Source organism: Ictidomys tridecemlineatus, chromosome 8, assembly GCF_052094955.1.
Source record: "Ictidomys tridecemlineatus isolate mIctTri1 chromosome 8, mIctTri1.hap1, whole genome shotgun sequence".
NCBI classification, from domain to species: Eukaryota; Metazoa; Chordata; class Mammalia; order Rodentia; family Sciuridae; genus Ictidomys; species Ictidomys tridecemlineatus.
In genome coordinates this window covers 5,957,997-5,977,662 of record NC_135484.1, presented here as the reverse complement: position 1 = coordinate 5,977,662, position 19,666 = coordinate 5,957,997, and the positions used below count along the sequence as shown (strand labels likewise).

The 19,666-nt window shown below is 44.6% G+C and overlaps 1 protein-coding gene across 10 annotated transcripts in view; it reads right to left on the bottom strand.

Annotated features, from left to right (window-relative positions):
• Positions 1-19,666, bottom strand: part of Prkn (parkin RBR E3 ubiquitin protein ligase) — a 1,217,693-nt gene that overhangs the window by 838,542 nt on the left and 359,485 nt on the right. For all 10 annotated transcript variants that reach the window (XM_078018778.1, XM_078018779.1, XM_078018774.1 and 7 more), the window contains one exon: positions 1,052-1,289. In XM_078018778.1, coding sequence (XP_077874904.1) covers positions 1,052-1,289 — 238 coding nt within the window. The remainder of the gene's footprint in view (positions 1-1,051; positions 1,290-19,666) is intronic.

Genomic DNA, 19,666 nt, shown 5'->3' with positions numbered 1-19,666 from the left:
GACCATCTGCTATAGTTTGAATGTCTGTGTCCCCTCCAAAATGCTTGTTGAAAACTAAATGCCAATGTGATAGTACTAAGAGGGGGAGTTTTGAGGGGTGCTTAAGTCCTGAGGCCACTGCCCTGGTGAATGGAATTAATATCCATAAAATGAACTTAGGGTCCACTATCATAAATCAACAGGACAATTCCCCGCCCTGAGTACAGGAGACCAGAACACACCACCCTGAAATATGTCTCTTTGGCATAGGGATCATTTCACGAACCTGCCATCCCCTCTGCCATGTGAGGACTCAGCCTTCAGCTCCTGCAGGATGTGCCAACAGGACACCCTCTTAGATGCAGGGGCCAGATCCTCCAGGCTCCCAGCCTGCCAGTGCCGCGATGTTGGACTCCAGTCCAGAACTGTGAGGCATACATTCCTGTCCTCTATAAATCACAATCTCAGGTATCTTGTTAGCAAGGCTTCGACCCATTGACCTCTTTATCAAAGATAAGCACGTGGGGGGTTGCCGCACGGAGAACGAAGGCCTTCATGGAGGGATCTCACTGACACTGTGACATGTGGCTGAGAGCCTGCAAATGGCTCCAACTACCTCCAAAGTCCTTTTTCTACTTTTTAAAGTTTCTCTAAATCACGAAGAAACATAATCAATTAAAAGAGTTTAAGAAAGAAGCAGAAGAGAGCAAAATGGGAGGACGTGCGGGTACTTTAGTCGTATCGTCAAACCCTGATGCAACTTACACAAGCCCCGCCATCCCCAGCTCCTCCAAAACGAAAACAAATACACGGCACAGTTTTGTTGTGGTCCCAACACTCCGCCACCCATGCTGATGTCCACTTTTAATGTGACACCTGCACTTGTCGATACATGTATTCCCCCTCATGTGACACCCAGGGACTCTCCTTCTAAGGAGGCCTCCTTGCAGTGACCCAGACTCCAGTCCAAACGTGGCAGAGGTGGGATGTGTGTGTGGGGAGGCTGCGCTGCACAGAGACTTCCCTGAGCAACCAACCACCGTCGCGGCCCTGGACAGACGCATCACAGTACCTGGGCCTCCGGCGGCTGTCGAGTCTCTCCTGCTGCCAGTGTCCAGAACCACAGCCAGCCCCACCGAGTCCGCCGGCAGCACGGAGCTGCTGAGGTCCACCCGCGTCAAGCTCCTGGGCTCCCTCTCAGGGCCTCCCAAGACGGTTCTAGGCTCATCCCCTCCAGGTGCGTCTGCTTCCGGACCCCTCCTTGGTCTCTGCACAATGTGAACGATGCTCTGCTGTTCCAGGTCGCAGTTCTGTTGGGAGTGAGGTGGGAACATATAAGTAAATGGCCAGCACTAAATGCCAAAGAGCTACCCGTCCTCGGTCCCAGGGGACTTTCAAGGCCATTTCTGAACTGTGTCTACATCAGCAGTCAAAGGGACAGGAAAATGACAGGTGTGATTGATTGACACACTTCCCTGCCCGTGGGGGTCAAGGCACTTGTACGTGGTACTTGTTAGAAAAGCAACACTGAAGTGGGGTCAGAAACGGAAATTTAGGGATAAATGGAAGGCAGCAACAGAAAGCCACAGCAATGATCCAGGGGACATGAATTTTTGCCATTTTATATATACGTGAGCAGTATTTGCATAAGCGCAGCGCAAATAATATGCTTTTAAAACTGATTTACCCTAGAAGTGATATGTCCTTTACTAAGACAAGGACTAGAGAAGGCACTGTCATGCACCTGCTACCCCCTCTCACAGAGCTGGGTCCTGGCTCTCAGTACCCCCCACCCCAATTCTCTATGGCTTCAAACTACTTCCTGCCATTCCCTCTCATCTGGAGACAAGCTCTGTGTGAGGCGTCAGGACACTAATGGCACCAGTAATAACCTCTCTCCCCGCGTCTTCCTCCAGCTTTCTCGTTGCTGTCACAGAATCCTCTCAAAAGCAGTGACCTGGTCACTCTATGGCACCCGGCCCCACACTCCTGCTTCTGATCTGCCTCCACCCGGGGGCACCAGCACCCCCTGTGTTCTTCAGTCCTGTTCCTACCTCTTCCCACCCGCTGTCACACTGACTGTCCCCACCTCCCACTCCCAAGGTCGCCCAGGGCAGCGCTGCTCAGCAGTGATCACTGTTCAGCATCCTTGTCCCCATATCCAACCTACCTTCCCGTTTGTCCTACTGCCCCTTCCCCACTGCACCCAAACTCCATCCACCCGATTTTCCTCCTGCTCCCTAACAGAGGCCAGTCACCGCCATGACTCCTCCTCCTGGGCACATCCAGCCAGGTGCCTAGAGTAACCCTCAGGAGCCAGCAGTTCCTCCACACCTCCTCCTCCCTCATTCACCGCCATCGCCTCCACGTTAGACTTCATCATGCCACCGCTTCGTCATCACGCCCCCGTCCCCACCTCTGCCACTCCAGCTCCGCACACGCGAGGATCCTTGCTGAGTGCCACGTGAGCTTTCTGAAGTGTCTGCGAACCCACCTTGGTCAATGCGCGTGCTTTCCTGCTTTCCAGAGCTCCATCTCAGGGCTCTCCTGACCTGCCCTCTCTTCACTGCGGAGGGTTCCAGACCACTCTTCATGCCTTCACTTCCTACTTCAACAGCACACACCACAAACCTCTCTGTGACCCTGTGCTCAGCCCGAGCCTTGGCCCCGGGTACGGCCATAGAAACGACTGAAACAGGGCCTCTCCATGCTTCTGCCCTCTAGCAGCTAGGGCCCTATAAAGAGCATCTCTGGAAGGTTCCAGCCCTGCTGCTCAAGCCCCAGAAGGACACCCAGTGCAGACGGAAGCCCAGCCACAGAGAGGCCCAGGGGCAGCCATAGCCGTGTGGGAAACAGAGTCTTCCGGGGGGACAAGGTGGGACGCACACCCCGGGCGACCCCAGACCCAGGAGAAGAGGCTCATAATGTATGGCCCTGAGCTTTTGGCTGCTCCTAGTCGGAAAGTAGATGCAGCAGGAGCCCTTGGCCTGAGTCCTTCAGACCACACAGCCCGGAGACCTGAGCACAGCACATCAGGACAGAGGCCGGAGGCCAGGAGCCCACAGCAGGAGGAGCAGAGGGAGGATCAGACCTGGCCCAGCCTCAGGATGCATCCATACTGTGCCCTCAGGATTCAGCAAAAACGGTCCTCTCCACATTCAGGGCTGATCCACTCACGCCATCCCTGGAGACAAAAGGGATGCCTTTCTCTCTCATCCAAGTCCCCACAGCCTTCGTCTGCCATGCTCCTCCTACTACAGTGCAGGGTGTGAGCAGTACGTGGTGAGTGTGTGTGTGCATGTGTGTGCATCCTCCAGCTTGATTTATAAATTCTTGAGAACTGCATGTGGGTCACCCTCCGGTGTGTTTGCCAGAAGGCCCCATACAGTGCTCTGAGCCAACGAGATGGACTAAGAAAGCGAAGGACTAAGGAAAACAAGGAAAAAGTGGGAACACGAACAGCCAAGAGCTGTGTTCAGCGCACCCCAGGAACCAGGGAATGCAGAAGAAAGAGTCCAGCGGATTCGGGCCCTAGCACTTTGTCACCTGCTGTGTGACAATGGGGAAATTATCCCCCGACCCTGGGCTTCATTTTCTATCATGGACAACAGCATCTTCAGCTCGAAAGACTCTCGAGGACATGTGCAGAGTGAAGAGAACTCAACGCGTGGTTGGAAACTGACAAGGAGCTCCCTTTCCTGTACAGCAGTAAAGCCTGAGAACTGTCTGCTCCCATCATTCCATTTTTCTTTATTCAGAGAAGGTAACCTAAGTGGCCATTATTATGTTAATATTCCAGCTTTCCGTGATCCTAAAATTAATTTTAAAAATCCCTCACGCTCTGATTCCGTGGGACACATGAGGAACCTGAGCACATGTTCAGAGGCAGCTGAAATTTGACAAATATAGAAAAACTCCCTGTCCACTCAAATCCAGATTTTCCTAATGCTCAGGGTAGCACCGCAAAGGGGAACGGAAAGACCCCAGACAGATTTCAGTAGTTACACTGACATTTAGAGAACATATTTTCCCGTCTCCATCCAGGGTTCTGAGATCTTTAATTGCTTAATTTTTGACTCTTTCACAAAAAAATGTTGTTGATCAAGGAAAAGCTCCCTGTGCCAGATGGTTCACTCACACAGCCGCCAGCACAGCTCAATGCCACGTTAACATGCCCCATGGACCGGAAATTGGATCAACTTGAGTTGGGTAGCCACTCCAAAGCCCCAAACGATATTTAGCTCTCCCGATATTCGAGAAACTCCTCAGGTTCCCTAGGAAAAGATTTTTAGTGGGAGGACAGGATAGGGCTCCAACATGGCTTTCAGGACAGGACAAAACCCACGTCTTACTGCTTGACCGTAAGATCGCCCCATAGAGAGAAAGCATGCAGTGTCATTCCTTTTTCTCTTTATAGAAATTTGTTAATCCAACCAGTAAGGTGGTAGGCAGGCATTCACATCTACACTGGGTCTGGTGCTGTCAAGCAGAGCTGCAGACCCAGGGGACTGAAGGGTCTGTGACCTGGGCTCTCTCTGACAGGAACTTTGATATGGAGACAGTTCACATTTATAAAATATCTATGGAGGGTTTTTTTGGTCAAATAATGACCAACTCTCATCCAATGGGCCATTATCCAACAATATACAAAAAAAAAAAATTAATGTCTTTTTTTCTCCCCAAAGAAGTCTCTTTGATGGCATGTTGTTACAATACAAACATTTCAGAAAGAAAGTGATAATCCAATTTTAGAAATAATTAAAACTTGAAAAACTCAACAATGTTCTTCAAAAATATTCTTAAAAGATTCCCCAGAAAAGGGAATAATGTTACTCTAACAAGAACAATTACTGGGACTGAAAAGTTATCCCGATGTTTTCAAATACTTACTGGAGAGTTACATAGGTCATCTCTAACCAGTTAGCACTCATACATTCTAACAATAATTACAGTAACAATAAAGGTAAAACGTACACAGTGTTTTGGGGGCATAACTGTCTGTTCATGGCTCCATAAGGAAGTGACTGTCACCATCTGCTGTGATCTGGATTTGTCCTCCCAGACTCACACACTGAAGCTTAATCATCAACTTGACAGTATTGAGAGGGGCTTCAGCAGGTGATCAAGTCGTCAGCATGGAGCCTTCTCAATGTGCTCAGCACCTTCCTAAAGGAGGTGTGAGGGGCCGTCTGTCCCTTCCCTCCTTTTTTGTCCCCTTTGTCCTTCTGCTCTTCGGCCATGTGAGCATCAGCAAGACACCACGCTAGAGGCCCAACGCCAGCACCTTGATCCTGGACTTACCAGTCTTCCAGATGAGGAATGAACGTCTGCTCTCAGCAACTGCCCATCCTAAGGCGACTGTGACAGCCCAAGACCCCCTGGAGAGTCGGTGTGGGAAGCCCCATGACCAGTGCCTCACACGTACAGCTGTTTGCACACTACTTATCCTGGTGGTCATTGCTCATTTCAGTTCCACTTCCCAGAAGAAGAAGGTGAGTCAAAGAGAAGTTAAAACTTGGCTCCGTGTCACCAGCTCCCAGCTGTGAAGCCACGGTGGGAACGCAGGCTGCCCCTCCCCCCTTAGCCTTCTCTGAATCTGCAGAACCAGTGGAGGTGCAGATAGGCTGGGGGAGCAGGATGAGTCCGCAGGGCTCATGGTGAGGAGGGGCTCGAAGCTGCAAGTGGGAACAGCCCAGGTCAAAGGAATGTGCAGGAGAAGGGCGAGAAACTGGAAAGTGAGGGCGCAGAGAACTGCCACCGGAGGGGACCCAGGCAGGAAGCAAAAGAAAGCTCGGCTCAATCTGATTTAAGGTAGGTAGGTGGGTGGGTAGGTAGGGACAGTGGCAGTTACAGAGGACCCCGCGAAAATATGGACATGGAAGGAACAGGGCAAAGGTGGTTGGAACCAGCCCAGCAGAGTCCAAGGTGATTCCAAAGGCAGAAGCAGGATCAGCTGTTAGTGAGGTCAGCTCCCTGTGAGGTCCCCACGCCCAGGATGACAGTGCTTGTCACAGGGTACTCTCTACTGTACTTCTGTCCCCACACAGCACCACCTTAGAGGAAAGGTACTGCATCTCCCTCATACTGCATCTGCGGAACCTACTGTGATCATCCTAATACACGCCCTCTGAGGCCTGAGCCACCCCACGGTCCTCCAAGCACACAGCTACCGTCACAGCCAGTGCGGAGGTGATGAAAGGCTCAGAGGGCTTCAGGGACCTGCCCAGGAGTCGGGGCAGGTGACTGGGAATGCCGTCAGTGCCTCTCAGCGCCAGGGACTCCCCACTCGGGCAAGCCTGGGTTGACAAGCCCACTCCCCATCTAGACCCCTCTGCTCCTCCTGAGCCTACCTTGGTGGCCTGCCAGTAGGTCAGGATACCCTCAGCACCTTCTTACTGTCCTCCAGGCCTGTTAAACTCTCTCTCCACACAAGATGGGTACGAGCATTCTGTTAGAAACCTCTCACGCTCGCTGGGTGTACTCTGTAAAGTCTCACAATATTGGATTTGTATTTAAATTTCTAGTGGCACATATTTTTTTCCCAGAAATGCATTATAATGAGCCAAGAATTATCAGATAAAAGTTTTCCTACTTTAATAGTCAGATTTTAATTTTAAAATTTATTCTGTCATTAACAGATTCTTTAAGAAGCACTTTTTATAACAACTTATATTTTCTTTTTTCTGATGAACAAATTGCAGCATGTTTTTTTTTTCTTGTTGCTTCTGAAAATAACTTCCAATATGTTTGTGTAAGGCCATCAGGGTTTCTAATAATGTATTTTCTATGCCAAGAAAAAAACAGACATTTCTTTAGGAAGCCATTTGAAAGTATTTTTTAACCTGATGGTTAGAAACCCTCTGGCTGATTGACAAAGGGACAACCCAGATAAGACCATGAGCCTGGAGAGGCTCAGGAGGAGTTAGAGTCACCACCAGAAACTCTGGTCTCACTGGTTCATGGTTTCAAACTCCAGTTCCCATACAGAGTGTTCAGTGACCACAAAATGCCAATTTATATTAATTGGGAGAGAATAAAAACTACTCCTTCAGCCTCATCCTTCATTAAAAAAGAGAGAGAGGAACTTAAGCAGATTGTTTGTGATTTAGTCTTTGAATTATGTCCTTTTTCTTATGACCAGTTTCCATTATAATCAAAGATATTATGCTACATAGAGATATTCAAAGGCCCCCTCTCCGGTAGCCAAAAGCAGGGTAACACAATTACTGGCAAAGGTTGTTAGCCCCACACTAATTAGCCAACACAGCTCTGAGCCTTGCCAACCCCTGTCCCTCCCACCCCAGACCTGAGACCTTTTCACTGCTCATTAGGACCTATACCAGGGCCCCGAGGAGACAAATAGGGGGTTCGCTGCATGGTAGCTGCCTTGGTAAATGATTCGTTTGGGAGGAAAGGAGGTCAGTGCTGCTTGGAATTGACTCATCCTTGTCTGTTCTTTCCTAATACAGCAGCTATCAGAAAGTCAGAACCACACCCACTAAGACCACTATGTTTTCAACTGTAAACTTTGCAAGAAAAATCCCCCAACTGTTGTTTGTTGCTACTTAGGATAAATGTTATTAAAAAAATACATATGGATCATTTTCAACAAAATTACCTCATTTTTAAGCTGCTGCACATGCTTTATAGACATTCTTCTGCCACAATGCCCTTCCTCACTTCCGTCCGAAAGCTGTGGAGTCAGCCACCCAAGGACTGAGACTTCTGAAACCCTGAGCCCCAAATAAACTTTTCCTCCTCTAAAATTGTTCTTGCTGGGCCTTTGGGTCACAATAATGAAAAAACTAACACATATGTTGACCCTAATCCTGATGTGAGAATATTAGCATTGGGACCTTTGGCAGGGTGAGGGTTAGAGGTGATGCCCTCATGGATGGGATCCATGCCCTTATAAGAGACATGAAAGCTTCCCATCTCTCTCCGCTCTCTGCCACGAGAGCATTTAGGAAGAGATCTGTCTGAAAACCAGGAGGCAGGCCCTCACCAGTCATCAGCTCTGCCAGGACCTTGAGCTTAGACTTCCAGGCTCCAGAGCTGGAAGCAATGAACGTTGTTTGAGCCACCCAGTTTACAGTGTTCTGCTACAACCCCCGGAACCAAGTAAGACAGCCAGGGCAGGCTGCTGAAGACCCAGAAACGATACAAGTAAGCACAGGGAAAGGAATGGATTTGTTCAAGGTTATAATTAGTTGCCAGCTGGCCTGGAATCAAATAAATTTAAGTTTTTAAACTATTGGGTAACCCAGAAGATGCTCATAATTAATCAGAAATAAACTAAATTGGTATCAGTTTTTATTTATTGGCTATTATTAAAAAGATACCACCCCCTAGAAAAAAGCACCAAAACCTAAAAACTCCCTTAGGGGAAGTATATCCAGTTATATAGGAACAACAAGAAAAGAGGTGAGAAAAATAAACAGAGTGACTTAGTTCTCTTTGTATTGCTGTAACATAATAGCTGAGGTTGGTAATCTATAAAGAATCTTATTTCTCTCAGTTATAGAGACTAGGAAGCCCAAGGTCTAGAGGACTCCATATAGCAAGGACCTTCTTGCCACATCATCCCATGGCGGAAGGTGGAAGGGAAAGTGAGAGAGAGCAAGACATGGAACCTGCAGCCCCCAGCCCTTTTACATTTTGTATTAACCCATTCTTGAGGTGGAGTCCTCATGGCCTAAACATTTCCCCCAGGCCCACTCCACAGCACTGTGGCACTGAGGATTCAGTTTCCAACACATGAATGTTGGGAGACACAGGTAAACCACACCACAGGGTAACTTATTCTAAAACGTGAATAGTTCCTAAGTCAAGCATTTGCCTTCCTGCCATCAAGATGCGTTGCCAAGCACCATCACACAGGCACCCTTCCGCAGATCCCAGGGAGACCTTTCCCTGGGCCTCTAGGTGGAGCCTGAACACCTGCATGGTGCTAAGGTGTGGTGGGGGATGTGGGAGGGGCAGTAAGTAGTCAGGCTCCTCACTGTGGAGGGAGAAACCCGCACAAGCAGGCATTTGTATTTATATTTTAAACAACTGACATAGATGAGCAGTCTCACCCTTCTGCTGTAAATTTCTTAAGCTCTAGCCTCAGGTTTCAGTTTCAGATATAAACACAACACATAGTCATTTGTGTCAGCTCCTCTTTCATAATCTGGTGTGTTAGGATGGCGTCCTTTCCCGTAGATAAACGAAACATGCACCTGCTCCCCTCCCACACCTTGAAGCAGTTCACCTGCCTGAGGGGCCCTCCAGGCATAACCAGTGGAAAGGCACTGAGCCCCTGTGGGGCCAGGACCAACTCCCAGCCACGACGTGGGGTAGCAAGCAAGATGCACGCCGTCCACTCTGGCCTCAGCTGGTGGTCCCAGTTAATTCCTCCCTGTGGTCATGCACTCAGGAGAAACAAGGTATAAAGCCACCGGCCACACCAGGTAGATCCCTGGAGCCAGGCTCTCATCTGGAATAGGGCAGCAGGTAGGGCCATAGGCACTAGGGTGGGTGAGTGAGGTGACCTCCCTGGGGGGCGATGACCAGGACCACTCAGCTTTTAAGTTTGACTTCAAGACACCTGGTCAACACTGTCGTCGAAGGGAGCACTCCTCTACCTTCAGCTGGTAGAACTTCTCTAATGGACCCCCCACGCTGTCGCTAACAGGGCCTTCCCATTGCTATAATACGAACGTTCCCGGGGCTCGCGGATTCGAGGAAAGCTCGCAAAGGCTCATTTGGTCTTCGCTACTGATGAGTCAATTGAAGAAAAGCACAAAAGTCCACTAGGGGACCCAGGGAAGTGCCCCCAAAGTGTGAAGGAAGCTAATGAGAATCCCATCTGACATGTCAGACCACAGATTTAGACAGAGGGGCCCTCCCTCATCCACAGGGATCTGTTCAAAGACCCCCAGCGGATACTCAAAACTGTGGATAGAACTGAACCCCATATTCTCCAGAGGTCCACCAAGTGGCAGGCAGGTGGCATACACAGCTTGACCACGGGGACAAGGAATAATTCAGCCTCCACACAGATGGATGGAGAAGACGCACAAGATGGCATCATGATGCTGAGGATGGTGTCAGTTATGCCTGAAACCTTCCACTGTGTTCTCAGGTGGGTGACGGCAGGAAACAGAAAGCATAGCAAGAGAACCCCAGGCAGAGACTCCTGGAAAGCATTCCTCTCCCAGGGCCCGGGGGTAGGGAGTGAGAGCCCATGTGGAGGGTGTTCACAAACAGCTGGCTCAGTCCCTCACCCAGGCGACATCAGAGACTCTGAGCACGTGCACACGGGAAAGGCAAGCGCTGGCCTCTCTTTCCTGTTATCACTGTTGGGTTGGTTTGTTTTTGTGTAACCACAGGAAGCATGGTTGGCTGAAGAGAATCTTCTCCAAATTCATGACCATTTGTAACCTTAGAAAGTGACCTTTTAGGGAAACAGTTTCTGCAGATACAATTAAAGACCTGGAGGTGACTCATTCTGGAGTTGGGTTAATCCACTTAAATCCAACTGCTGGCTTCATAAGAGGAGGGCAGATGCAGAGGGACGGGGGCGGGTCACATGGGGATGCAGAGGGTGAGGACGTAGCCCTGCACTTCTGTAGCTCCACAAGCTGGAGGAGGGGGTGGGATCCCCTCCTGGAGACCTCAGAGAGAGCACAACCCCACCAGGATCCTGACTTCTGGGTTCTAGCCCCAGCACTGGGAGAATATAGCTGGTGTTTCAGCCACCACATTACTCTGCATCACCATGGCAACCTAGGAAGCTAGTGAAGGAGGGAAAGGCACCGAGGCAGAGGGAGCAGGGTGTGCCAAAGTACGGTTGGGAAGCCCAAGAGTGGAGAAGAAAAGCTGGAATTTACTACTGCAGGAGTAAAATACCTTCAGAGTCAAATACAGATGGGGGCCCCTCAGGAGGGGAGCACTCCATAAAGCCAGCTGTTAATAGCTCCCCCTTCAACTACCAAAAGTCTCCCTGTTTAAAAGATGAACCACATGGTCACAGTTACCCATGGCACACAGTGTGTGCTCAAGAAGTACTTTTGAAGAATTTAGAAAAAAAAATCACAGTATCGATGCCATCTAATATATTCTGAGCTGTCTGCATCCTGGCTGCTGGTCCAGGTGTCTGCTCATTTCACTCTGCTCAGCCTCGGAGTCAGGCAGGTGCTCCATCCACTCTTCATCTTAGTGAGGACGTTACTGGAGTCCAAGAAGTTAAGTCATCAAAGGTCACAACAGCTACAATGTGGTAAGCCAGATTCATACCTAACATTTGTGAGCTAGGATATTAATAGCTCACAGAACTTTCTCACAAATAGTAACATTTAATCTCACTGATGCAGTCTGAGTGTTTGTGTCACCTCCCAAATTCATGTTAAAACTTAATCCCCCATGCCACAGGATTCAGAGGCCGGCCTCTAGAGGGGATTGCCTAATGAATGCTCCGCCTCAGGAATGAATCAGTGCCTTATATAAGGGCCTCAGGAGGTGAGCTCCCCCTCCTGTCCCTTCTGCCATGTGGGAATTCAGAGTCTGTCCCCTCCAGAGCATGCAGCAACAACCCTTTGCCCTGGGGCTAGAGTGCCGTGCTTACCAGATACCCACCAGCCAGTGTCTAGACCTTGGACTTCCAGCCACCAGAACTATGATAAATTTATTTCTGTTCTTTACAAAGTCCTCAGTCTCAGGCATTTTGTTATAGCAGCACAAATGGACCAAGATACCCACCTAATACTTTCACCAACTTTCTGTCAAGCATTATGTTCCGTGTTTAACAGAGCCGCCTAGGGCTCAGGAAGACAACAAACCAGCCAAGATTGCACATGGGTTTCTAAACTGACTCTCCGGTCTTTTGCTCATTTCAAGTCTGCATTCTGAATCGTCTCCCTTGGTGTTTGTAAAGTATAGTCAAGGTGGAGATCGGAGGACAGGGCAGAGCAGGATGGGCATCTGACCACTGGCCTCTCAGTGGTGGCCTTTCTTTAGCCAGATGAGACACTCCACTCTGGCCACAAAGCTTCCGATCCTCAAGACCCACACCTCTGAGAGGTATGACGGAGACCCAAGTGACCTCAGAGCAGTGGGGACAGATGAGACACCTAACAAGCAGGTTGTGGGGGCCCCAAGAAGCCTGAGGGAACCAAGAATCCTCTCCACTCTCAGGACCACAACCTAAGAACTGCTCAGTAACACTTTAAACCTAATTAGCATCAAAGCTATGAAGGATGCGTTCACTGCCATGTGGGGAGGGAGAAGACTCTGTCTGCCCTGAGAACTTTTCTCAAGGGTTATGATAAAGGAAAACATATTGAACCATGAAAGAGAGAGAGAACATGTAGGCATTGTGTGTCAGACGTTGACACTACCGATATCAAACGTGACATCAATTATATCTTTATAGGACAGGTCTCTGAATTAACATACAAATAGCAATTCGCTGTATGCCCAAAGGCATATGGTATTTATAAGCCTTGCCTATGTCGAGCAGTTCTGTAAATGTATAAAAATGCTTGGAGCAGCATAAAGTCAGTGATAGAAAACAAATTTTAAGTGAAGAACTCGTGAGCTGCTTTATTTCCCCTGGTTTTATGATCTGAAACAGCAGCTCTTTTGCAATACACCAAAGAACAATGGGAAAGGAGGCAAGCACCCTCATAGGATGCTTAGTTAATCCCACTTTCAGGATGAAAGAATCAAAAAGAAGGGAACAATTTGGCAAAGATAAAGAATTTGTGGATACAAACCGATTTTCCTGTGAGGTCTCATTGAGGGAACCTCTTAGAACTATTTTTGGACATTCAGGCTTAGCTAGAAAAATGCATGAAAATCTGCGTTAGCATTTGAACATGAGGTGCTCCCCAGGCCCCATGTGTCGAAGGCTTCACTCTCAAAGCAGCAGTGTTGGCGGGTAGGTAGAATGGGGCATCTACCCACATGGATGGATTAATCCACCCCTGAGTGATTCACACTTGATGGCATTGTTGGTTAGAGGTGGGAACTGTAGTGGTGGGGTCCAGTTGAAGGAATTACGTTGCTGGCAAGCCCTCTCCCGCCCCTCCCTCCCTACTCTCATGCTCACTCTCTTTCTGCTTCCCATCTGCCAGGAAGTGAGCAGCTCCCCTCGGTCACATTCTCCAGCTTTGGTGTTCTGCCTCACCTTGGTCCCCCAAAGGCTGGAACCAGCCAACCATGGACTGAAACCTCTGGGATATTAGATGGAATAAATAAGTCTTTCCTCTTCTAAGCTGGTATCCTCAGCTATTTTGTCACAGCAATGAAAAGCTGAACAACATACTGTGGGGTAAAAATCTATTTCAAATGTGTTTAAAATAATATATGTGGGAATAAAAAATTATACAGATTAATATCCATATAACAAACACCAACTACCACTTCCTACCAAAAATCTGGTGTGTACAATATCTCTATTATTAATCATCTATGTATCTTATACATACACACTTTCATGCAAACTATGGCATGTTTGCTTTCCATATAGAACATGCTACAGAGATTTTGTTGACAAAATTTTAATTATTTGCTAAAAGTTCAAAGACTCTGAAGTGCATATAATACTAGATAAAAATTATGAAAATGATTCTAAGAGAATATTAGTTATAATTCTACAACTATAAGCAAATGTAAATGTGATGTTTATTTGCTTGATTGTGGGCATCTATCATGTCACAGATAACTTTTTGTTCTCTGGAGAATAAAACAAATGAGCGAGAATATCATTACAATAACCCAATATCATCACCATTACCCTCTCCCCCTACAAAAAGTAGTGTTGTTTTTTTCCTTAATATAGATAAATTGATTCTAAAGTTCACATAGAAAAATAACCAAGCAGGATTATGTAAAAATTTTCTGGAAGAAGCAAAGAGAGGGACTGATTATGGAAGACACTAAACATGACATAAAACCCCTTTATTAAAATTCTGACATTGGAGCATGAATGGAACTTTAATTAATGCAACTATGGTTCCAAACCAGGATGCAATAAACACAGTTGGCACTCTGCACCCATGAGTTCTGCCTCCACGGATTCAACCAGTAATGGCTTGAAAATATTAAAAATTCTGTACTGAACATTGACAGATATTTTCCTTGTCATACTCAACAATATGAAATAAGAACAATGTACATAACATTTATGCTGTGTTCAGTATGGTAAGCAATACAAAGCTGGCTTAAAGTATATGGGAGAATGTTCATAGTTTCTATGTAAACACTTTGCTATTTTATATAAAGAGGTTGAACATCATGGATATTAATATCTGCAGGAGTTCTGGAACTAATGCCTCAGAGAACATGAGGGATGGCTGTGTTAATACACTTAAGTATGCCAAAAAATATTGTAAGTCATTTTGTGACAAAACACACCATCAGCAAAGATAAATAACAAATTGGGAAAAAAATATTTTCAACTTGTGAAAAAGATATATAACTCTTTAACTAGGAAAAGAACATCTAAAAATCTGTAATAAAAAATGGATAATGATGAGAAGTTACAAACAACATACAAATGAATATTAAAAGATGACAATGTAACGAGATTAACTTATAATCAGATGGAAGAAGGTGACCCGTCTCCTTGCACACCACTCAGACCGTCAGCATTTCAATAGCTCCACAACAGCCTCTCAACAATGTGTGCTGCTGTTGCAGGGACAAGGGAACAGAACTGTACGTGGGGTACCATGCAGGCCCTACATTCCAATTCCAGGAATGTACCCTAAAATCACCCTCCCCCACAGTTATGAAACAACACATTCACAGATCATGCTATGGGGTTCTTTGTACTAGCCAACTATCAGACACAACCCACAGGTCCTTCCAGAAGCATCAAGTTCTGTGAGCAAAGACACTGAGGAAGACTTTTGTCAACTGACAGAGTGAAATTTTTAAAAGTAAAGAAAAGAAAAAGCATAAAAGAGTACATTGTATGGTATATTTGTACAAAAAGCAAAGAAAATTATGAATATGCATGTGTAGCTTTATTTTGGGTATAGAAGCATAAAAAAGATAAAAATTAATGAAAATAATTATCTAACATAAGAGGATGATGGGAAAGGGGTGAGATCCATGTTTCCCTAAACATGACTTCATACATAGTTTTAGAGTCATGTAAATATTTTACATAATCAAAAATAAATTAAAAAGGAGGACAAAGCAAAGGAGAAGAAGGTTTCTCATAGTAGCAGAAGGAATAGGCAAGTTGAGAGGCAAGTTCGTGGTGTTGAATTTGAATTGAAAGACCACAATGCACGTACAAATTTAAAAAAAAAAAAAAAACAAAAAAAAAAACAGTACTTTTCACAAGGAAAAGTTTCAGACATATCCAAAATTAACAGAATAATCATGCCCAGGTACTCATTCTTCACTCTTTCAACACTGAGTTGCTTGGGCTCCACCCCCTTTCTCTTCCATCACTGCCCAATTTCTACAGTAGTTTGAAGCAAATCTCATGTGATATTACTTACTCAGTAACTGGGACAGGTATGTATCCCTATCAAACATGGATCTATCTTAAAACATACCGTCACAGCCCTGACCACATGACAGTGAGTCTACCATGTCATCAGGCACCACCGTTCAGAAAGACAGCCATTTTCGAGTTGGCTTAAACTCAGATCCAGTAGTGGACACCTGTGGGGATTACAAGAAATGTGTCTTATGCTTCTTTTTTATTTCAATGCTTTTAAAGACATGAGTCACAGACCATAAAATTCTCCCTTTTAAAGTGTACAACTCAGCCATTTTAGTAGATTCACAAAGTTATTCAGCCATCACCACTAATTTCAGAATGTTTTCTCTTATGTCACTTTCAATTCATAAGTTCCCTCTTCATCTCTTTGTCTTTACAATTAATATTTGAAGAAAAATGGATTAAGTTTTCCAAGGAATCTCCATACTGCTTTCCATATTGGCGGCACCATTTTGCAGTCCCACCAGCAGTGTATGAGTGTGCCTTTTCCCCCGCATCCTCACCAACACTATAATTGTATGTGTTCTTAAGAGCTGCCATTCTGACTGGAGTGAGATGAAATCTTAGAGTAGTTTTGATTTGCATTTCTCTAATTGCTAGAGATGTTGAACAGTTTTTTCATATATTTGTTGATTGATTGTATATCACCTTCTGAGAAGTATCTGTTCAGTTCCTTGGCCCATTTACTGATTGGGGTTTTTGTTATTTGGGTGTTTAGCTTTGAGCTCTTTATATATCCTAGAGATTAGTGCTCTATCTGATTTGCAAGTGGTGAAAATTTGCTCCCAAGCTGTAGGCTCTCTATTCACCTCACTGATTGTTTCTTTTGCTGAGAAGAAGCTTTTTAGTTTGAATCTATCACATTCATTAATTCCTGATTTTAATTCTTGTGCTATGGGAGTCTTATTAAGGAAATAAGGGCCTAATCCAATATGATGGAGATTAGGGCCTACTTTTTCTTCTATTAGACACAGGGTCTCTGGTTTAATTCCTAGGTCCTTGATCCACTTTCAGTTGAGCTATCCCATTCCTTGGTCTATACTCAACAAACTTAAAAATAGCATACTACAGGGACACAGCCACATCAATATTTATTGCACACAATTCACAATAGCTAAACTGTGGAACCAACCTAGATGCCTTTCAGAAGATGAATGGATAAAGAAAATGTGGTGTATATACACAATGGAATATTACCCAGAAATAAAAGAGAATAAAATCATGGCATTTGAGGTAAATGGATGGAGTTGGAGAATATAATGCTAAGTGAAGTTATCCAATCCCAAAAAACCAAATGCTGAATTTTTTCTCTGATATAAGGAGGCCGATTCATAGTGGGATTAGGAGGGGAAGCATGGGAGAAATAGACAAACTCTAGTCAGGGCAAAGGAGAGGGAGGGGAAGAAAGGGAGCAAGGGATATAAAAAAAATATGGTGAAATGAGTTAATGAGTTGGACATCATTACCCTAAGTACATGTATGAAGATATGGATGATGTAAATATACTTGTATTCAACCAGAGATATGAAAAATTGTGCTCTATTTGTGTAATATGAATTGTAATGCATTCTGCTATCATATATAGCAAAGTAGAATAAAAAAATAAAATTTAAAAAAATTGATTAATCCTTATGCAGAGTATTCTATAATCTGGATTTTGCTGGTTGCATTTGAGTGGTTGATTTAAAAAAATTATCCATTATCCTTAATTCCTCAGAGTTCTTGGTTGTAACTAGCGATGTGGTTTAGTTTGGGTGTGTTTGGCAGGAGATTTCATGGGTGCTGTTCCTTCCTGTCTAGGGGGAGTACTGGGTCACTGTGGCTGACTTAGCTGTAGCTGGACTTCTCATTTCGTGGGGTTCAAAGGATCTGACCCTGTGGGAGAGCCACTAATTCATTATAATTTTGAGATCATAATATTTCATTTTTATCATTTCTTTTCCAACTATTAGATGAAATATTTCTGTAAGGTAAATTCTCCCTGAACTATTATTTTGTGTAGGAAAGCAGAATAAATACTCTATTCTTTCCTTTATTTACAAATTTTTTTAAATGAGTTGACTCTAGCAATGGGAAAAATACAGTTTTTAAGCCATCATTAAGAAATTATAGATATAAAGCTGGGATATGGCTTAGGGGTAGAGTGCTTGCCTAGCATATGAGACCCTAGCTTCAATCCCCAGCACCACCAAAATAAAACAAATCTCAATTAAGAAATTATAGATAATAGATATAAACATTTATGATTTCAATCCATCACAGATTACTTTTATTGGTACCCATCTTCAGTTCACTGGCACTTCCTTAAATGGACTCCTGAGGCTCAGCAGAGGTGTAGCAGCCCTCAAGAGTCTCCTTGCTATCCTACATGAAGAGAGGTTGCTGCTTAGGAATGTTTTTAAACAGTTTCTTGTTTAAAAACAAGAAAATGGGATCGGTCATCTTGTCAAATAAAAATGGTGTTCTAAAGCCTACCTGTCTGGCAGAAGTGCTCATTACTACTGCACTTAGTAGGTTTTCCCAACTTTTCCAGCAACCAGAGGTAGGGCTGTTTCTACCTGACATTTTTTAAAAGATAAAATACATTATGAGTTCAGTTGGATACTTCCAATTCAAATTTGATAGTAAGATAGTTTTACATGACTCTTATACCCTTTTTCTCTTAAGAATTTTAGAAATAATATATTAAGATGTCATAATCACTCCGTTTTCACCCTTCATTCTGTACATGACATTGCAGAATAAAGACATCAAATTAATTAAAACAAATAGTTCAAGCTTTTTAAAAATTATTGTCATTGTAATTTTTTTGTCTTTAGATATATTCCATTAAAATTGTATAAATTATCTTGCTCTCCCAAAATGGGAGAAATTACAGCTGTCCTCATAGCCAAGTGATCACACTAGCATCACAGTTACAAACTAGTCAGTATTCATGACAACTATGTTTAACCTAAAGCTGCTTGAAATAGTGTGGCTATGTCTGCAACTGGCACTACATTATATTCACTCATTTCACTTTGTTTTTAATTCATAGAAATTTTTTTAAAAAAATTTAATTCTGTTTTATAATTATGTAAACTATTTATCAGTTTCTAAGCTCAAGTTTAAAAAACATGAAATTGTCAAAAAAGTGTTGCTTCTACCTACATCTATCCCAGAAGCATCTTTGGTTATTTCTCAGAATTCTGCCTTAGCTTCTTAACAGGATCTGAATGTGTGTGCACATGGATACTTTTAAGCCTCTTCCTTAAATGAATGATAGTATATTACAGACATTTTCCAACCCACTTTGTCCCCATTGGGTAGAGTCCAGCTTTATGACAGTAAAGCAGCGCTTCCTTGTGAGTACCCTTGCGCATCCGGCTTTATTATTTTTCCAGAATATTAATAACGGCACCTGCTCACTCCAGGGGCCTAGGAGACCAGTCCTTCAATGGTGATACGTCTACTGAACACACAAGCCTCAGTTTCTAAACAACATCCCACTAAAATGCCCAGGGCTTCTCATTCCAGTTTCAAGACAAAGAAAGTACGACGGGAGCCAAGAACACCTTTTTTGTGTGTTTCTACCAGAAAGCAAGGATGTGCTCTGTTATAAACAGGGTCACAGCAGCCGAGCTTGGGAAATAACAAAATGAAAAAAAAAAATGATGGTAAAGGATTATAACACATCGAATAAAGAAGGAATCTATGAATCCCAAAGGAGACTCAAAACCAAAGGTGTGGAAAGGGAGGAGAAGCTCGTACATACAGAAGAGAAGTGTGAAGTCAGTATGGGAGGATGGGATGTAAGAAAACCGTATTTTTGAAACCTTGGGTATAATTATTATTTCAGCCAAGGAACTCTGGTGGATTCTATAGTAGTTGAACTGGAGACTGCTGGGCATCGAAATGTTGGTACAGTCTCAAGGCATCTCCCCACAGATTCCTTAGTAATTTCAGAGAAAAAGGGTTATTTCCACAATGGGAGAAAATACAGTGTCCCTGTAGCCAAGTGATCACAGTTACAAACTAGTCAGTATTGATGACAATTACGTTTACCTAAATCTGCTAATGAGGAGACGACAAAATAAATCAAGGTTGCAGGATAATTCTTCAAGCTAACCTGTCTGACTGTTCAGAATGTCAGTTTTGGAAAGGGCACGAAATGGTATGTGTGAGGGGACTGTTATAAACTAA